Genomic DNA, 20848 nt, shown 5'->3' on the forward strand with positions numbered 1-20848 from the left:
ACACAGGTTCACCACTCTCTGGGTGAAGAAATTCAATCCATGCTAATATATTACCCCTGATCCCATGAGCCCTAATTTTGTGTAATAACCTCTTGTGTGGCACCTTATCGAATACTTTTTGAAAATCTAAATACACTACATCCACTGGTTCCCTCTTATCCACCCTGCTAGTTACAACCTCAGAAAACTCTTAACAGATTTGTCAAACACAATTTTCCTTTCATAAATCTGTGAGACTCTGCCCAATCATATTATGATTTTCTAAGTGCCCTGTTAACACGTCCAAAATAATAGATTCTAGCTGTTTCCCTGCTACTGATGTCAGGCCAACTGGCTTATAGTTCCCCGTTTTCTCTCTCCCTCCTTTCTTGAATAGCAGGGTTACATTTGCTACCTTCCAATCACAGGGACCGTTCTAGAATCTAGGGAATTCTGAAAGATCCAAACCAATGCATCCACTATCTCTGCAACTCCCTCCTTTAAAACCCTAGGGTGTAGGCTATCAAGTCCTGGGGATTTGTCGACTTTTAGTCCCATTAATTTCTCCATTACTATTTCTTTACCAGTACTAATTCCTTTAAGTTCCTCATTCTCACTATGCCTTTGGTTCCCCACAATTTTCAGAATGTTTTTTGTGTTTTCTACCATGAAGACAGGTACAAAATATTTGTTTAATTTCTCTGCCATTTCCTTATTCCCCATTATAATTTCTCCTGTCTCTGCCTCTAAGGGACCCACATTTACTTTAACTAATCTCTTCCTTTTTACATACCTATAGAAGCTTTTACAATCTATTTTTATGTTTCTTGCTAGTTTACTCATATTCTATTTTCTCTTTCTTTACCAATTTCTTGGTCCTCCTTTGCTAAATTCTAAAATAAATCCAATCCTCAGGCTTACGACTCTTTTTTGGCAACGTTACAAGTCCCTTCCTTTAATCTAATACTATCTTTAGCTTCCCTTGCTAGCTACGGTTGGACCACTTTTCACAGTGCTCGGAGACAGTGACCTCAATAAGCCAGCACTCGGTAGAGTGAAAATGACCGAAGTCTTAAAAATAAAATCAGAAGAAGCTGTTCGCTCCTCTAACATTGTCCCAGATGATTGTTGTTACAGGAAGTCGATCTACAGTTGCAGGATCCCAACTTTTGTGTTGCACTTTACATGTTAATCAAAAGTTAATTTTTAAAAAGTTATCTGCCAAAAGGTGCCTTTCAGTACCAAACCATGATTGCTTTTCAAATACTTTCTTTGATATTGAACTCCTCCATAAACAGTGGTTCTCGGAGCGGAAATCTAGAATGTGTAACCGCGACTCTTTATATTTAAAGATTTGTCTATCAGTTTCTATCTCTTGAAATGCACAGCATTGATGTAATAATAGTGAACAGCATAAAGCCCAAACGCAACAGCTTGTCAGCCTGACACTGCCTAGTCCTAGTCGATAAAGGTGTAGCACTAAGCCATGCGGAGCAGAATATCCCAGGTTCAATTCCTGTCCTGTCCTAATTTAGCTGATCTCAGCTGGGCCAGCAGTAGGGGTGCCGCAGAGTCCTGATCTCAGGAGGGAAAGATAAGCCACAGTCCTCGTTCCTGACTACTATCCAATGAACATTGTGTGGACACCTAGTAAGAAGATGATCATGTTTGGCTATGATGCCCCCATGGTAGAATAGTCTACCGTGTGACCACTTGGATCACCAATGGTGTTCGTTGAACCAAATCCCCCTTTCCCCCCCCCCCCCCACCCCACAAAGAATCCGGATTGTCAGGAAAGCGGGAAGAAAATAGGCAGAAGGGTAGAAGCAATTTCTGTATTCAAATTCAACTTGGCAAATCTTCCACCATTCTCCTACTGTAAATAAGTTGCCATTTTACTAAGTGGTCTGTTTTGTAGGTTTAACGGGTGTCCCATCATACCTGTTGCTGCCAAGCCTGGAGGACCCGATGCCCCAGAGACGGAGAGGGCACAGGGCATTTCAGAACTTGTTGAGGTAAGCGCTCCCCTCGTAGGCAATTTGCAAACCTACTCCACAATAACTGCTCTCATGTTGGGGTAAATTCAGCAACCCATCTTGGTGAGGCTACAAGGGTGGGAGAGTACAAGCAGTGGGAACATTGGAGCAGTCCACCGGGAGATTAAACATTGAGGCAGAAGGGTGGTGAACAGCAAGTGATGTTTTCAAGGGGAGACTGGATAGGCACTTGAGGGGAAATACACTTGCAGGGCTACGGGGATAGAGCGGGGGAATGGGACTGACTGGATTGCTCTACAGAGAGCCGGCACGGACTCGATGGGCCGAATAGCCTCCTTCTGTGCCGTTGTGACTCTATGACTCTAATTTTAAGGTTATGCCCCCTTGTCCTGGGTTCCCGCACCTGAGGAAATCATTTCTCTCTCTACCCTATCAAATCTTTTAATCATCTTAAACATTTCAATCAGATCTTCCCTTAATCTGCCATACTCAAGGGAATATAAGCCTAGTCTATAGAACCTTTCCCCATAATTTAACCCTTTTAGCTCCGGTATCATTCTGGTGAATCGGCGCTGCTCCCCCGCCAGGGCCGGTGTATCCTTCCTGAGGGGCGGGGCCCAGAAACTGATTGCAGTGCTCCAGATGCGGCCTAACCAAAGCTTTATACAACTAACATAACTCCCACCCCTTTTTGTATGTCAGCCCTTTGGAGATGAAGGCTAACATTCCACTAGCATTCTTCATTATTTCTTGTACCTGCCCACTAGCTTTTAGAGGACTCGGGCTCGTGACTGTGAAGGACAAGCTTAAGGCAGGAAGTGCTTTCTTTGCACACAGGGTGACCAAGAGCTGCAGCAGTTTTCCAGGAATGATGCTTGGGGCCAGGACACTGGACTCATTGAAGAACCGCGCAAAGAGGGTAGGGTCGGCATTGTGGGAGGACGAGATCAAGTGGGCTGAAGGGCCTTCTTCATTCAAACACTGACCCGAGTATTTTTGAAATGGTGAAAAGCTAGGAACAGTGGGGGTCCAAAGAGATTTAGGGGTCCATGTACACAGATCACTAAAATGCAGGAGATGGCAATATTCCCCTTAATTTTTTGGGGGGGTATGCGGCCCCTTCAAAGTACCCCGCAGGTGCAGTTTTCCCTATTGAAAAGCTGGCAAGCCGGCTGTGCGGGAAGTCCAGAGCGCTGCGCAGCTTTAAGGGAACATTGGTAGTCAGGTACAAAAAATAAGCAAAAAGGCTAATGGAATATTAGCCTTTATAACTAGAGGGAGGAAGTTATGCTGCAGCTATACAAAGCCCTGGTTAGACCACATCCAGAGTGCCGTGTACAGTTCTGGGCAGCGCACCTTAGAAAGGATATATTGGCCTTGGAAGGAGTGCAGCGCAGATTCACCAGAATGTTACCAAGGCTCCAAGGGTTAGATTATGAGGAGAGATTGCATAAACTAGGCTTGTATTCTATGGAATACAGAAGGTTAAGGGGGGGTTTGTTTGAGGTTTTTAGAATTTTGAAAGGAATTGATAAGGTAGATAGAGAGAAACCATTTCTGCTGGAGGGGGCAGTCTAGGACAAGGGGACAGGACCTTAAAATCAGAGCCAGGCCATTCGGGAGTGAAGTTAGGAAACACGTCATCACGCAAAGGGTGGTAGAAGTGTGGAACTCTCTCCCACAAGAAACAGTTGATGCTGGGGCTCAATTACAGGAAACTCTTTTAACCGGCACCTAAAAAAAAAAATAACCGGATATCTCTGTTAACCGGCAAATTTCAGGAGTAGGTTCAGGTAAGTTTTACTTCACATTAGTGGCCGTTCCTGGATCTGTGGCTGTGTAACTGGGGTTCGTGCACTTGTTGCTAAGCAACAGGGACGCTTGGTCTGTGGCCGGAGTTCCTGCACATGTTGCTAAGCAACAGGGAAGCCTGGATTTGTTGCTGTGTACGGAGCTCTCGTACCTTTTAACTATACCTCCCTGTAATCCGGACTTTTTGATCAACCGGCACCACGCCGGTCCCGTCGGTGCCGGATAATAAAGAGTTTCCTGTAATCATTTCAAAGCTGAGATCGATGGCTTTTTACTAGCCAAGGGTATTAAGGGATATGGAGCCAGGACAGTTGGAAGGAGTTAGGATACACAACAGCCATGAATGGTGGAACAGTCTCGAGGGGCTGAGTGGCCTACTCCTGTCCCTGTGTGAGCCCAAGTTTGGGAAGGCTGGATTAGTAATTGTGCTACTAGATGTTGTCACAGTTCAAGAGAGCATGTACAAAAATTTCACACATACTCCACTTTACACTTCACTGAAATTCAAGTGACTGTACCAAACACACGAAGACTGCAGCCGTGAACTGATCATGAAATGACTGGCTACACTTCAATCAGGAGTAATGTGACTGAAATACGATGCTTGTTTTATATATTTTTTAAAATCTATCCCATCTCCTTCCATTCTTTGTAGCCCCCTGACCCCTGTTTTATTCCCCCCCCCTTGTCACAGCTCCTGATATCACAGACGTACATGCCAAAACGTGATCCCTCTGGATCCTTCCTCATGGCCGTTGACCACTGTTTCTCAATCAAGGGTCAGGGCACGGTGATGACGGGTACCATCCTCTCTGGATCCGTCCGTGTCAACGACAGCGTGGAGATTCCGTCCCTCAAGGTAACAGCCTGCTCAGAGAACATTAACGGGCCTGTGAGGCATTCCACTGTCCACACGAATGAAGAGCTGCATTCAGAATCGAGTCTAGTGTTTTCTTAGAGAGAGCGGAAGGTCTTAACCTGCCAGGGCTCGAGGTATTTTGTGATAATTTGAAGTTTATTTTATTTATAATTTACTTCTAAATGTTTATGTAGCTCTAATGTATCGTTCTAACCGGAGCCACAGTGACTGAATAAGTCAAATTGCACTTTTGTGATTTGGGATTCATTATATTTTGCTGGTACTTTGGAGATTGTATTCCACAAATTTGTTTTTCCTTCAAAATGAAAACCAGTGGCCCTGCCCATAAGGCACAAAGGGGCTGCTTTTCCCTATTCCCTAGTGTCAGCCGTGGCTCAGTGGGCGGCACCCTTGCCTCTGAGTCGGAAGGTTGTGGGTTCAAGTCCCACTCCAGGGACTTGAGCACAAAAATCCAGGCCGACACTCCCAGTGCAGTGCTGAGGGAGCGCCGCACTGTCGGAGGGGCAGTGCTGAGGGAGTGCCGCACTGTCGGAGGTGCCATCTTTCGAATGAAATGTTAAACCGAGGCCCCGTCTGCTCTCTCGGGTGGATGTAAAAGATCCCATGGCACTATTTCGAAGAAGAACAGGAGAGTGTCCTGGCTAATATTTATCCTTAACCAACATAGTGGTTAGCACTGTTGCCTCACAGCGCCAGGGACCCGGGTTCAAATCCGGCCTCGGGTGACTGTCTGTGTGGAGTTTGCACATTCTCCCCGTGTTTGCGTGGGTTTTCTCCGGGTGCTCCGGTTTCCTCCCACAGTCCAAAGATGTGCGGGTTAGGTTGATTGGCCATGACAAAAATTGGTCCTTAGTGTTAGGGGGGGATTAAATACGTGGGGTTACGGGGTTACAGGGATAGGGTTTGTGTGGGATGGCTGTCGGTGTAGGGACCGGGTGCTAGGGTTTGGATGATCAGCCATGATCTCGTTGAATGGCGGAGCAGGCTCGAAGGGCCGAATGGCCTACTCCTGCTCCTGTCTTCTATGTTTCTATGTAACATCACTAACACAGATCATCTGCTCATTTATGACATTGCTGTTTGTGGGACCTTGCTGTGTGGAAATTGGCAGCCGTGTTTCCTACATTTGAAGTGTAGTCACTGTTCTAAAGTAGTTCATTGGCTGTAAAGTGCTTTGGGATGTCCTGAAGTCATGAAAGGCGCTATAGAAATGCAAGTCTTTTCTTTCCCTCCCTCTCTCTCTAGCCCTTTTTTGTTTAACCATGGGATACCGTTATTTTGGAGATTACATTCCTTTTCCATCTATGTAAAACAGAAGCCCTAATGATAATCCGGTGCAAATGTTCAAAGAAAATAAGAAAGGAAGAACTTGCATTTCTATAGCGCCTTTCAGGATGTCCCAAAGCCCTTTACAGTCAATTAAGTACTTCTGAAGTGTAGTCACTGTTGTAACGTGGGAAATGCAGCAACCACTTGCGCACAGCAAGCTCCCACAAACAACAATGAGATAATGACCAGATAATCTGTTTTTTAGTGATGTTGATTGAGGGATAAATATTGGCCCAGGACACCAGGGAGAACTCCCCTGCTCTTCTTAGAAATAGTGGCCATGGGATCTTTTACGTCCACCTGAGAAGGCAGACGGGGCCTCGGTTTAACATCTTATCCGAAAGACGGAGCCTCTGACAGTGCAGCGCTCCCTCAGTACTGCCCCTCCGACAGTGCAGCGCTCCCTCAGTACTGCCCCTCCGACAGTGCAGTGCTCCCTCAGTACTGCACTGGGGTGTCAGCCTAGATTTTTGTGCTCAAGTCCCTGGAGTGGGACTGGAACCCACAGCCTTCTGACTCCGGCGAGAGAGAGTGCTGCCCACTGAGCCACGGCTCAACCTTGGAAAACCAATCAACAAAAAAAAAGTGAAGGCAAAAAATAGTACTCTGTTCGGCCCTTGGCTGGCTCCCAGTTTGTACAGCTTTTCTTGCTGCCCTGAGCAGAAAAAGTGGGTTTGAAGCCCCCAAGATTATTGCAGGAGCAGATCTCGGACTAGTTTCCTTTTTAATATGCAAAGGTGGGCAAATGGAGTTGAGCTGTTCTGAATCGTGTGCATTGAACACCGTGAAAACGATCTGATGACCAATGCTCCCCCCTAAGGTGCGCGGCCATGCACCGATCACACGGTCCCGCCTGCGCGGGCCGCTCGCCAGTTGCTGCCGCTGGAGGAGATGCTGCGCGGCCGCTGTGCGGTAAGTTTAAAGGGCCAGCGCAGGGAAACATGGTACTCGAGGGCAGATCGCTGATGACGTGTTTTGGACTAGCACTGCAAAGTTTCTACTTACCAAGTGTTTAATTGTAGAGTTCTGAGAGATCAGAGGGGAGCTGAGCTCTTCAAAGGCTACAGAGCACGTGTCTGAAATAAATCTGGCTACCGTTTCTTCCTGGCGTGTTGGAGATTCTGGGGGAAAAATGCATTCCATGCAAATCGTGGAGTTTTCTTTCTAGTTAAAGAACAGTTGCAAATTTTTTTATTTAAATGGGGCCTGAGCTATATTCTCCACAGATGGAGATAAAATTATGTTACATTCTAAACTGGTGACTGTCCAATAACTGCCCCTATTCTGAGCCTATGAACCTGCTTCACACCACCGGTGCCAGTGACAGACAGAAGAAATGCCAACCTATGTACAAGACGTGTTTTGCATCAACAGATGGGAGGGATAATCACTTTTCATGCAGGATGGAGGTTCAACGGGATAATTTGACTGTATGCAGGGGCGGGGGTGAAATCGCAGTCAAGCCCAAATCTGCCTGACCTGAATCAGTCATTCATGAAAGAAAGACTCATGAAATAATACTGAGCGACCTACGGGTGGCGCTGTCCAGGGAGAGTATAAATATTCGGGCACGGGCCCAGCTTGCGCAGGACATTCTTAACAGGAACTAGTGAAGGACACAACTAGACCTCCATGTTGTAAAACAGTTGATTAAAGCTTAGTTTAACGCTTAGACCAAGCGCCTAGTAGTTTTCTTACGTCACTGCCCTCGCCCGATATCCACGCGTGAGCATTTCCGCCTGGATGGTGTTCAGGAGTGAGAAAGCCCGGCTGATTTCCTTCTCCCAAATGCAGCGTGCTGAGGCCAATTGTCATGCCCCTTCCATTGCTCCCACTGAGGTCAGCTAACTGAGCCCAGAGCGGGCATTGAACCGTCGTTGTCTGCTGGATTCAGCCACACATTGCCTTAACCAGCTGAAGCATCGGGAAGCCAGCTTTCAGCACTTTTAACCACTGACGCTTGAGTAATCAGCACCTCAAAGATGTGTATCGCTTCATCTCTAGCTCTTCACTATATAAGTTTTAAACATTTGTCACTGTTTTAAATCTTTCTTGCTGGAATACTGGAGTCAGATTTAAGGCACTTTTGCATTTTAAAAGCTGCGTCTGATGACCAATGCAGACCTATCCTTGCCTTCGCCTCTCCCTATCTCTGTAACCTCCTCCAGCCCTACAACCCTCCCAGATCTTTCCATTCCTCCAAATCTAGCCTTTCACAGCCCCGATTTTAACCACCACACCATTGGCGGCCGTGCCTTCAGGTGTCCAGAGCCTAAGCTCTGGAATTCCCTCCCTAAACCTCTCCGCCTCTACCTCTCCTCCTTTTAAGACGTTTCTTAAAACCGACCTCTTTGACCAAGCTTGTGGTCACCTGTCCTAATAGCTCCTCCTGTGGCTCGGTGTCAAATTTTGTCTGATTTCGCACCTGTGAAGTGCCTTGGGACATTTTTACTACGTTGAAGGCGCTGTAGAAATGCACGTCGTTGTTGTTCTCTCACTGCCAGCTGCAGTTAGTAATAAAAACTTGCTGATTTACCCTACTGCAGCAGAGACCCTCTTTTACGTAGGTCTTGAGGGGCTGCCAGCAGATTTGCCAACTCTACTTGCGCCCAGCATCCGACGGGGAATACTGCTAGGTGGAAGCCTAGATGGGATGGGCCAGCTTGTTTGGCAGGCACAGTATCACCGTGCCCGAAACTAGCACTGAAGCAGAAAACCATCTTTCAACAGTGTGTGTTTTGGTTCTGGTGAGTTCAATGATTGGAAAGTGAGGGTAGTGGGGAGAGGTAGTGAACCTGCACTGTTGAGATGTATTGCTGTGCATCTAGTTGGCTGTAATTACCATCTGGCAATGATTACTTGTGCTAACAGAGAAAAATCATTACATTCTGCGATTGTAGCAAAGAAAGCCATTAAAGCAATCACAGTTTAGATTTGGTGGGATTCTGTTTGGCCTACTGAGGACTATTTTTGTTGTTTTACTTTGCACTTGCTTTGTAAATTAGCTGTAAATTGGTTTGAATTCTTCCAGTGCGCAGTGATGAAATCTACTTTGGTGCTTTTGAACATTTCAATATTGTTTTAACTCTTTGTAGTGAAGTACCAACTTCTGTAGTACAATTTGGACAGAAATGTTATCTGATGCACTGTGTAGCGTGGTACAGACCAGAAAGTTGCAGGTTTGACGTCGTTCATTCACCGACTGGACTATTTCAATGCCCTCTTGGCCGCCCTCTGCCCTCTCTAAACTCCAGCTCATCCAGAACTCTGCTGCCCGTATCCTATCCTACATCAGGTCCCTCTCACCTATCGCCTCCTGGTCCCCCCATCACCTCCAATTTAAAGTTCTCATCCTTGTGCTTAAATCCCTTCGCACTTTCCTCTCTCTCTCTAACCTCCTGCAGCCTTGCAACCCCCTCCCCCAAGAACTCTCCGTTCCTCTGAGTATGGCCCTTTGTATATCCCTCCTACCTTACCCGCCCCCGCCCCCGCTGGCGGTTATGGTCACGCTCTGCAGTTCCCTCCGTGAATTCATCCACCTCCGTCTCTTCCTTCAAGACCGTCCTTAAAACCCACTTTTTCGACCAAGCTTTTGGTTTACCTGCTTAATATCTCTTCCTTCGGCTCGGTGTCCATTCTTGTCCGATTATTCCTCTGTGAAGCACCTTGGGATGTTTTTCTACAGTGAAGGTGCTATATAAATGCAAGTTGTTGTTTTATCACATCTGCCAAAGTCCTTCAAGTACATTGATTTACTTTGAAGTGCGGTGAATGTTGGTATGTAATATGGTAATAATTTGCATGGAAAGTTCCCATAAATAGCAATGGAAAGGTGACCAGTAATCCTGGTTTTGGCGGTGTTGGTTGAGGGAGAAATGTTGGTCAGAACACCGGGAGGAACTCCCCTACTCTCTTTTGAATAGTGTCACGGGGTTTTTAACCATAAGATCAGGTATGCCCTCGGTTTAATGTCTGATCTGAAAGATGGCATCTCTGGCAATACCGCACTCCCTCAGTATTACAGCAACAACAACTTGCATTTATATAGCACCTTTAACGTAGCAAAACGTCCCAAGGCACTTAAGAAGTTATCAGTAAAAACATTTTTGACACTGAGGCACAGGAGGAGATATCAGGACAGATGATCATAAACTTGGTCAAAGAGCTAGGTTTCAAGGGGCATCTTAAAGGAGATAGAGAGGCGGAGAGGTTTAGGGAGGGAATTCCAGAGCTTAGGGCCCAGGCAGCTGAAAGCACAGCCGCCAAAGGTGGAGCAATTAAAATTGGGGATGCGCAAGAGGCCAGAATTGGATGAGGGCTGAGATCTCGAAGGCTTGTAGGGCTGGAGGAGATTAGAAATAGGGAGGGGCGAGGCCATGGAGGGATTTGAGAACAAGGATGAGAATTTTAAAATTGAGGCGTTGTTGCACTAGAGTTTCAGCCTACATGCTCAGTGTTATGAATCTTATGATCCATGAAGAAAGACTCATGAAATAACACTGGACAGCCAGCTGGTGGTGCCGTCCAAGGAGTATAAATACTCGGGCGTGGGCCCAGCTTGCCAGGGACATTTTGTAAGACCGGAACTAGTGAAAGATAACTAGACCTCCATGTTTTGAAACAAGTTGATGAAAGCCTTGCTTTATACTCGAACCAAGTGCATAGTGAGTTTTATTACGTCACTTGGGTCTTGCAGTGGACTTGAAGCAAGTCCTGACTCAAAGGCAATAATGCTGCCAAGCAAGCCAAGGCCACACAACAACAGAGTCAATTAAGGGTGTGTATATTTGGCTTCAGCTCTCCTGCATAAAGGCGTGAAGAAAACCAGCCAAGGCTCCTATTCCTAATCACTATCCAATGACTTGTGCTCAAAAGTGACCACATATGGATGACCGGATCAGACCAGGTTGTGAGGCTCGCTTGATCGAATAGTTTGCCAACACTCGTTGTGTAGCCTCACCAATGCAGAAACAACACCATGTTGAGGTACAAAGAGCTGCAAGCGCCCATTCACCTACTCCTGAGCATGGTTCTTGGAGCAGGGTGGGGTGGAAATGGGGAGAGGCGAAAAGATGTCCAGCTTGTATAGGAACTACAGATATTTATCATAAAGTAATGTTACTTTTCAAAAACTAAAAGTCATGCTATTGGATAGGAACATCTTGTATAAATAAGTCATAAAAGACTGACCAATGATTGATGGTCATTGTCAACTTGTTTGATGAAGATTGCCTGTACATTACTGGCAGGTGGAGGAATTCCAGGCAGATCTCATTGCTTCTCAATGGTAAGTGCAATTAGAGGACAAGAATTTCCCCTGTACAGTCATATCCTGTTGTTGGGTATCCAGCTGCAGCCATGCATGAAATACTGGGAACAGAATGTTCTCGTGCACATTTACCTCACTGCACCCAACAACAGTCAGTAGAGGCGGTGTAACCAAGGTTCACTAGATTGATTCCTGGGACAAGAGGGCTGTCCTCTGAGGGGAGATTGAGTAGATTGGGCCTATACTCTCTGGAGTTTAGAAGAATGAGAGGCGATCTCATTGAAACATATGATTCTGAGGGGGATTGACGGGGTAGATGCTGAGAGATTGTTTCCCCTGACTGGAGTGTCTAGAACGAGGGGGCATAGTCCCAGGATAAGGGGTCGGCCATTTAAGACTGAGATGAGGAGGAATTTCTTCGCTCAGAGGGTGGTGAATCTTTGGAATTCTCTACCTCAGAGGGCTGTGGAGGCTCAGTCGTTGAGTATATTCAAAGCTGAGATCGATAGATTTTTGGACTCTAGGGGAATCAAGGAATATGGAGATCGAGCGGGAAAGTGGAGTTGAGGTCGATGATCAGCCATGATCTTATTGAATGGCGGAGCAGGCTCGAGGGGCCGTATGGCCGACTCTTGCTCCTAATTCTTATGTAGATGATCCTATCACTGTAACCTCCTCCAGCCATACAACCCTCCGAGATATCTGTGTTCTTCCAGTTGAGTCTCACTGATTTCCTTTGCCCCACCATTGCCGGCCATGCCAAGACCCTAAGCTCTGGAATTTCCTCCATAAAACCTCTCCGCCTCTCTCCTCCTTTAAAATGCTCCTTAAAACCTACCTCTGACCAAGCTTTTGGTCACCTGTCCTAATCTCTCCTCCTGTGGCTCAGTGTCAGATTTTGTCTGACACCTCTCCTGTGAAGCGCCTTGGGATGTTTTACTATGTTACAGAACTGAGCGTATAAATAGGAGTTAATTTTTGGAACTGACCAGAAATTGCCAAGTATGTTGATGAGAATGAACTGCCAAACTTTACCTTGTTCCTTTGTAATTTGCTAAAGTTCAAATGAAAGACAGATTAACATTTAAAAAGCACCTTATGACATTCAGATGCAATGAATTACTTTGAAGTGTAGTGACTTATATTATTTATGTATATATATAAGCAGCAGCCTTTTTGCCAACAGGAACACCCTGGGAAGTGCAATGAGCTACGTGGCTGGCTAGTCAGTTTTTGGCGGTGATTGTTAAGGGAGAAATGTTGCTGATGACGTTGGAAAAGCTCCCTACTCTCTGAATAGTGCCATAGGATCTTTAATATTCACCTAATCACTGGATCATCAACAGCAACAACTTGCATTTATATAGCGCCTTTAACGTAGTGAAACGTCCCAAGGCGCTTCACAGGAGTGATTATCAAACAAAGTTTTACAGGCAGGTTTGATGTATCGTCAGAACAACAAGTGTTTCTGACAATGAAGCATCCCTCTGTGTTCCACTGAGGTCAGCCTAGATTATGGACTCAGTCCAGGAATAGGATTTCAACCCAAAATCTTCTGACTCACAGACAAGAGTGCTGCCAACTAAGCCAAACTAACTCTTAGGAAACTCACCTTAATCTGTACACGAGAGCATTGTTGTGACTGAAGATGGTATTCCTTGCTGCTGCCTGAAGTGTACAGGGACGATTTACCCGAGACCTTGGACTGGCAACAGCACTATTCATTGCAAAGTACCGGAATAAATCATTCAGTGCTCGAAAACAAACACATGAAGCTGATTAGCGAAGAAGGCTTGAGCTTTCTGGGGATTGTGCACAGAAAGTTCAGGTTTAAAGGACAAGCAAATGCCTGGATTTTGTTTTGTAATCGAGGAGTCTTCCCATCCATCCATCCCTGTAAAATCAACGATGAGTAAACAATGGCAGGGAATTACATGCGGGACACACTCTGGGCTCAGTTGACGATTGTAAACTGCAGACATTAACGGCTCCCTAACTTTTGTTTCTAATGGTCCAAGTGCCTGTCTCCTCTCTGCCCGTCACCCTGTCGAGTCCTCCGGGACATGTCTGCACCAGAAGGGCACTCTAAAAGTAGAAACATAGAAGATAGGACCAGGAGTAGGCTATTCGGCCCCTCGAGCCTGCTCCGCTATTCAATGAGATCATGGCTGATCATCCAAATTCAGTACCCTGTCCCTGCCTTCTCCCCATATCCCTTGATCCCTTTAGCCTTAAGAAATATATCTAACTCCTTCTTGAATATATTTAATGAATTGGCCTCTACTGCCTTCTGCGGTAGAGAATTCCATAGGTTCACCACTCTCTGGGTGAAGAAATTCCTCCTCATCTCTATCCTAAATGGCTTACCCCTTATCTTTAGACTGTGACCCCTGGTTCTGGACACCCCCGCCATCGGGAACATCCTTCCTGCATCTAGTCTGTTTAGCCCTGTTAGAATTTTATAAGTTTCAATGAGATCCCCTCTCATTCTTCTAAACTCCAGCGAATATAAGCCTAATCGACCCAATCTCTCCTCATACGTCATTCCTGCCATCCCAGGTATCAGTCTGTTGCTGTTGTAGCAGTGGGGGATCTCCTGTGATGCTGCTGATGGTGAGTTAGGCGATTTGCTGCTTGTACCTATGGCAGAACATGTACTGACAGGAATTCGGCGTACACAGATACTGATGGCTTTAGCCACTGATCTACTGTCTTTATTATATTCATTCTTGGGATGTCGCTGGCAAGACCGGCATTTATTACCCATCCCTAATTTCCCTTCAGAAGGTGGATGATGGGCTGCCTTCTTGAACCGCTGCAGTCCGTGTGGTGAAGATGTTCCCACAATGCTGTTAGATACGGTGCTGCAGGACTTTTGACTCGGCAATGATGAAGGAACGACAATACTTGTCCAAGTCGGGATGGTGTGTGACTTGGAGGTGGTGGTGTTCCCACGCACCTGCAGCCCTTGTCCTCCTAGATGGTGACGGTCGCGGGTTTGGGAGGTGCTTCCAAAGAAGCCTTGGCGAGTTGCTGCAGTGCATCTTGTAGATGGTACACACTGCAGCTACGGGGCGCCGGTGGTGGAGGGAGTGAATGTTTAGGCTAGTGGATGAGGTGCCCATCAAGCGGGCTGCTTTGTCCTGCATGGTGTTGAACTTCTGGAGTGTTATTGCAGCTGCGCCTATTGGGGAGAAAGTAAGGAAACGGAAAGCACTGGGTTAAAATATGTTGTCTTGACTCCTCTGTTCAAGCAGCAACATCAGTGTTGGTCAGTAATGGCTTGCTCTTGCTTTTGTAAGCAGATTGGTCAATGATAAGCACATGACAAATTATAACCACATGGTGAGCAGCAACCAATCAGAAAGCCAGTTGGAGACCTGCACATGTTCATTCATTTTTGCAGGTGTGACATTAGCTGATCTCCTGTGGCGTTGCTCCTGGTTAGTGTGGGGCCTGAAGTAGAGTTATTTTTTGTGGCTGCTATGAAGGAGCTGCGTTTAGCCTGGCTCTGTCACTTCAAGGCAACTATTCAGCTGTTGCTTGCGGGAACTGATTTAGGCACATTCGGAGATCACGTAGGGGCTGGTAGTTGAGAGAGGTTCTGTGGATTGGCAGTTGCTTGTGAATCCCCAGTTCCTGCCCTTGGGGCGAGGCTAGGTTATCAAGGTATAAAAATTGCACTTTTTTGATACTTTTAAGTGCGACCTTTGAAGCGTGATACACATGGGCTAGAATTAAGACTTCGATAAGTGCGTACACACACACACACTCTTGATACTTTTTCTAAGTGTTCCCAGATTTGTTTCCTAGATTGCCTGCTTGTTACCTTCATTCATCAACATCACTAAAAACAGATTATCTGGTCATTATCACATTGCTGTTTGTGGGAGCTTGCTGTGCGCAAATTGGCTGCCGCGTTTCCCGCATTACAACAGTGACTACACTTCAAAAAGTACTTAATTGGCTGTAAAGTGCTTTGGGACGTCCGGTGGTTGTGAAAGTCTTTCTTTCTTTTAAGACTGCCCGGCTATTTTCACTTGGCTCCGTTGCATGTGACAAAAAGAGGGATGCTTCATAACATCATGATGTCACCGCTGAGAGCGAGAAACACTCTTGCTTTAATAACAACCTTTGCCTGGAAGATTGTTGTAATGTTTTCTGTTCAGGGATTGTTGAGGCCACCCACCTGTACGGGGGAGTTGAATTAACATCAGTGGAGACTGCTATTGGCCGGCCGTGCTTCTGCTCGAATACAGCCTGTTTATGCAGCTGCCCCCACACTTGCTAGGCTCAGCAACTCCTCGAAGGCATGTGCGGAATCCGACTGGTCAGAGCTGAATAGTGTGGATTGTAACATTGGATTCATGTCTTGGAGTTTTGCTGAATTATCTTGGTGCTAGGGTGGGGTGGTTATGGATAAGTTGCACAGAGCTTTCTCCATTACCTGTGGTTCCCTCAAAGAAAAGGAAAAACTTGCATGTCTGTAGCGCCTTTCACCACCTCGGGACGTCCCAAAGAGCTTTACAGCCAATGAAGTACTTTTTGAAGTGTGGTCACTGTTGTAATGCGGGAAACCCGGCAGCCAATTTGTGCACAGCAAGCTCCCACAAACAGCAATGAGGAAATGACCAGATCATCTGTTTTAGTGGCGGTGGTTGAAGGATAAATATTGGCCCAGGACACCGGGAGAACTCCCCTGCACTTCTTTGAGAAAGTGTCACGGGTTGGGTAGAGCCTGGAAGATTCGTTTATGATACCGCAGTGCAGCCGGTGACGGTCCTATAATTCCCGTTTGCAAATAAGCTCAAGCTTTCCTTCTGGTGGCTGTACGCTCGAGTGCAAAATGGCTCAGCGTTTAGGGAACTGCTGACATTGTGTACCTATGTGGGACCGTGTATCTGCTGCTGGTTAAAGCTGTCTGTTTCTGCAAAGTAAGCATGGGCATCTGATCACCTACATAAGAACATAAGAATTAGGAGCAGGAGTAGGCCATCCGGCCCCTCGAGCCTGCTCCGCCATTCAATAAGATCATGGCTGATCCTCGACCTCAACTCCACTTTCCTGCCTGATCCCCATATCCCTTGATTCCCCCAAGAGTCCAAAAAACTATCGATCTCAGCCTTGAATATACTCAACAACTGAGCTTCCACAGCCCTCTGGGGCAGAGAATTCCAAAGATTCACAACCCTCTGAGTGAAGAAATTCCTCCTCAGCTAGGTCTTAAAATGGGCCACCCCTTATCCTGAGACTATGGTCCCTAGCTCTAGACACTCCAGCCAGGGGAAACAACCTCTCGGCATCTACAGTTGCACTCAGTAGTAATCGGGCCTCTGTGTTACACAGCATAGCCCACAGCCCGACACCTGGCTGATCAGTAAAAGTGGGGAGAGTGCTGTACTGTCATCATTCTCTCCACAAACGATGAATTTTAATAGGCACGTGTGAAAACGCTTCTGATAAAGTGGGTCAAATATGGTCCGTGAAAACTCAAGACTGGTGTTTATATTGCTTTATCGCATCTCTTGGACGTGACCCTCAGGCGCATTTGCACATAGTTTTCTATGTAGGCAAATAAAGTGGCCATTTTACACAGAGCAAGAACCCGCTAACAGCAATGGGATGAATTTTTTTGTTGCTTGAGGGGAGGTGTGTTGGCCAGGACGTCGGTAGAACCCCCTGTCCTCCTCCTAATAGTGCCACATGATCTTTAAAGTCCACCAAAACTGGCAGGGGGTGGGAGGGGCCTTGGCTGTGAGTTGAGGTGGGGGGAGCGGAGGGGAGAGGTGGGGGTGTTGGGAAGAATGGGGAGGTATGAGTTAGATGGTAACTGGGGCTGACTCGATGGACCAACTGGTCTTTTCCTGTCCCCCTTTTGTGTCTGTTTGCATGTAACATCTCATCCACAGGATGACACCTGCGACAGGGCAGCACCGCACTGGAGCGTCAGCCCAGGTTATGAGTCATGGGGCCTGAACCCACAATTCTCTTGCTCTGTGTTAAGTGTGCTTTAATTACCCTTTTGCTTGGAAAGGATGGTGCCAGCTCGAGCTAAAACAGGGCCGTGAAGCACTTGCAAACCTATCCCGTTCTGCATTTTAGTCCAAGGACAGTCTCCCTTAACTTGAAATGCCAATGTGACGTTGCTCCCACAGCCCACATCACTGCACACAGCTGGAAGAAAGATGGGAAGTGGAGTTCTCCCGAGCACTGGGAATGCAGTGGGAGTGACGTCAAATGGGGGCTTTAGGAGTAGCTGAGTTGTTCATCGCTCGTCCGTTTTATTTGGGTGATGCGACCGTATTATGGTATAGTTGACCTCCTTAACATGCAGCTTTAGTGAGTTTTCCTCATTTCTAATAAGCTGGACAGTCGTTTTAAACTCACATCTGGGGAAAAAAAAATCATAAATCAAAACCGTCCTGCCTGCTCAAACACTCAAAATCATCGACTAGTACAGCACAGGAGGAGGCCATTTGGCCCATCGAATAAAGGGCTAAAGAGAAATTAAACCGCTTGAACAATGTCTGATTTGTCGCAAAATAACAAATTCCAAGCTCTGTGGGTCACAGGCTCCAGAGCAATATTCCCGCTAATTGTTTCTGGCGCAGGGGCCATTCAAAAGACCGGGCACGCGCGGGTTTTACATTGAAAAGTCGGCTGCCCGGGATCCCTCGAGTGGCCGCGCAGCTTAAAGGGAACATTGCTCCTGAGGTAACTAAACCCCCTGCCCCACCCAGCCCGAAACCCCCACAAAATACTGAAAATCGGAAAACAAAGTGCTGGAAATACACAACAGGCCTGTCAGTATCCGTGTAAAGGACAAGTTCCTGTTTCGGGTCAGTTCTTACACAGGGTCGGTTTCCGAGACCCTAACCTGGCTTTTCTGTCTCGCGTGTTCCGTCCATTTCCAATGTTTTATTTTATTATTATTTCAAAACAAAAGATTTTTGCGGTATATTGTTGCATTTAATTGGACTATACAGTGCAGAAATGTTATCAGATTTACGCGATTAAACGTAAAGATTAAAGCCTGGAGCTTTTTTTTTTAGGGAGGAGAGCGATTCAGACAAAATATTTTCGCAAATCTTTTTTGCACTTTTAAAATTGTTCTTTTAAAATTATTTTAATTTCTTTTAGCGATAATCAGAAGCGTTCTCAGGAGCTTTACGTTTGTGACATCTGTGTCCCTTTTTTGGTTACAATTAAAGTGCAGCAATTTGTTCCTATCTGCACGAGCAACATTAACTAATAACTCGTATTGGGAGGAAGGTCATAAGTTTAATGGTGTGTATTATTCAGAAGCCAAAAGAGCCAAAGGGAAAGGAGCCAGGCAGAGCTGCTCTAATACAAACCATAAGCTGGGAAGAAAGGTTGTGGCTTTCCACTTCTCTCCTGAAGGCAGGCAGGCGACCTGGTCAATAGAGTGCACGTAATCCCGGAGGGATTTGAGTTGGGAAAGGGGATCGGGTTGCCGCATGTAACTCCTTACAGTGCAAGCTTTAAAGGAGCAACGAGTTCTACCTTCAAATCTTTTCTGTTAAAATATTATGTTCTGTTATTGTGGTTTGTCGAGGTCAAAGGAATTTTCGGTTTGTGGCAGATTCCAGCTTTTAGGAAAATAGGAGTAGGAGTAGGCCATTCAGCCCCTTCAAATAGAAACATAGGAACAGGAGTAGGAGTAGGCCATTCAGCCCCTTCAAATAGAAACATAGAGACATAGGAGCAAGAGTAGGTCATTCAGCCCCTTCAAATAGAAACAGGAGTAGGCCATTCAGCCCCTTCAAATAGAAACAGGAGTAGGCCATTCAGCCCCTTCAAATAGAAACATAGAAAAATAGGAACTGGAGTCGGCCATTCAGCCCTTCGAGCCTGCGCCGCCATTCAATATGATCGTGCCTGATCCTCTATCTCAATACCATATTTCTGCCCTCTCCCCATACCCCTTGATGCCCCTTGTGTCTAGAAGTCTATCTATCTCCTTCTTAAATATATTCAGTGACTTGGCCTCCACAGCCTTCTGTGGTAGAGAATTCCACAGGTTCACCACTCTGAGTGAAGAAATTTCTCCTCATCTCAGTCCTAAATGTCCTACCCCGTATCCCGAGACTGTGACCCCTTGTTCTAGACCCCCCAACCAGGTGAAAATGTATTTCTCCCTCCTGCCGCCCCCCCCTCCCGATTTTCTACCTTCCTCTCCAGTAGGGCGCCCAATCCCTCTTGCCGGGGTATGGTCCCAGTGCCTCACCCAAGTACACATTGGGGAGGGCGGGGGCAGGGGGTTTGGCCAGGCTGTTTGTGGAGGGCCACAGCAGTTGAGTCTAATCCTGTCCACGTGTGGTCTTTCCAGCAAGAGTCATTGGCTAACAATCGGGAGCAGGGACCCAGGCTGACTCTGTCTCTCTCCTAGCAGACGCTGAGGGTGCCTGCAGCAACCCAACTGCTTGAGATCAACTGGCTCAACATAGAATCATACAGCGCAGAAGGAGGCCGTTTGGCCCATCGTTCCTGACCCGGCTCTTTGAAAGAGCTGTGCAATTAGTCCCACATCCCCTCTCTTTCCCCAAAGCCATGCAAATCTTCAAGTATGTATCCAATTCACCTTTAAAAGTTAATATTGAATCTGCTTCCACCGCCCTTTCAGGCAGCACATTCCAGATCATAACTTAATTTCTCCTCATCTCCCCCCTGATTCTTTTGCTAATTATCTTAAATCTGTGTCCTCTGGTTACCGACCCTCCTGCCAGTTGGATCTTCTGGTCTGTGTATCTGCGTTACATCGTATTACACAGTTACAGAGTATTTACAGCATAGAAAACAGGCCATTAGACCCAACTGGCCCATGCCGGTGATTAATGCTCCACTCGAGCCTCCTCCCACCCTACTTCATCTAACCCCATCAACATATCCTTCTATTCCTTTCTCCCGCATTTGCTTATCTAACTTCCCCTTAAATGCATCTCTGCTATTCACCTCAACCACTCCCTGTGGTAGCGAGTTCCACATTCTCCCCACTCTCTGGGTAAAGAAGTTTCTCCTGAATTCCCTATTGGATTTATTAGTGACTACCTTATATTTATGGCCGATAGCAAAATACTGCGGATGCTGGAAATCCGAAATAACAACAGAAAATGCTGGAAAAACTCAGCAGGCCAGGCAACATCCGTGGAGAGAGAAATAGTCAACGTTAAATGCTGGGGAAAAACTCAGCAGGCCAGGCAACATCCGTGGAGAGAGAAACAGTGTCAACGTTTCAGGTCGAAACCCTTCGTCAGGACTGAAAAAGCACAGGAAATGAAACCGATTAAAAGGCCAGTTTGGGGGCTGGGAAATGGGGATGAAAGAACAAAAGAGAAGTGAAGAGACATTAAGAGGTATTCAAAACCAGACGAGATGGTGATAGGACTAGTGGAGACAAAAGACGGCTCTAGATTAGGTGTGAAATGCGCTGGCAGAATGGGAGACAGCTGCCATGTGGGAGAGAGAAAAAGGGGGAAGGGCCAAAACAAAGGTGTGGATAAAAAATATATGTAGAAAAGTAATAGGGGCCGAGGTTATGATCTGAAATTGTTGAACTCGATA

General features: G+C 46.4%; 1 protein-coding gene across 2 annotated transcripts in view; it reads left to right on the top strand.

The window, feature by feature from the left end:
- The window catches only part of eefsec (eukaryotic elongation factor, selenocysteine-tRNA-specific), a 421957-nt gene that overhangs the window by 121952 nt on the left and 279157 nt on the right, over positions 1–20848 (top strand). For both annotated transcript variants that reach the window (XM_086002117.1, XM_086002116.1), the window contains exons 3-4: positions 1898–1994; positions 4483–4647. In XM_086002117.1, the coding sequence (XP_085858243.1) occupies positions 1898–1994; positions 4483–4647 (262 nt within the window). The remainder of the gene's footprint in view (positions 1–1897; positions 1995–4482; positions 4648–20848) is intronic.

The sequence above is a fragment of the Somniosus microcephalus genome, chromosome 11 (assembly GCF_052327205.1).
Source record: "Somniosus microcephalus isolate GS21.2 chromosome 11, FLI_Smic_1.0, whole genome shotgun sequence".
NCBI classification, from domain to species: domain Eukaryota; kingdom Metazoa; phylum Chordata; class Chondrichthyes; order Squaliformes; family Somniosidae; genus Somniosus; species Somniosus microcephalus.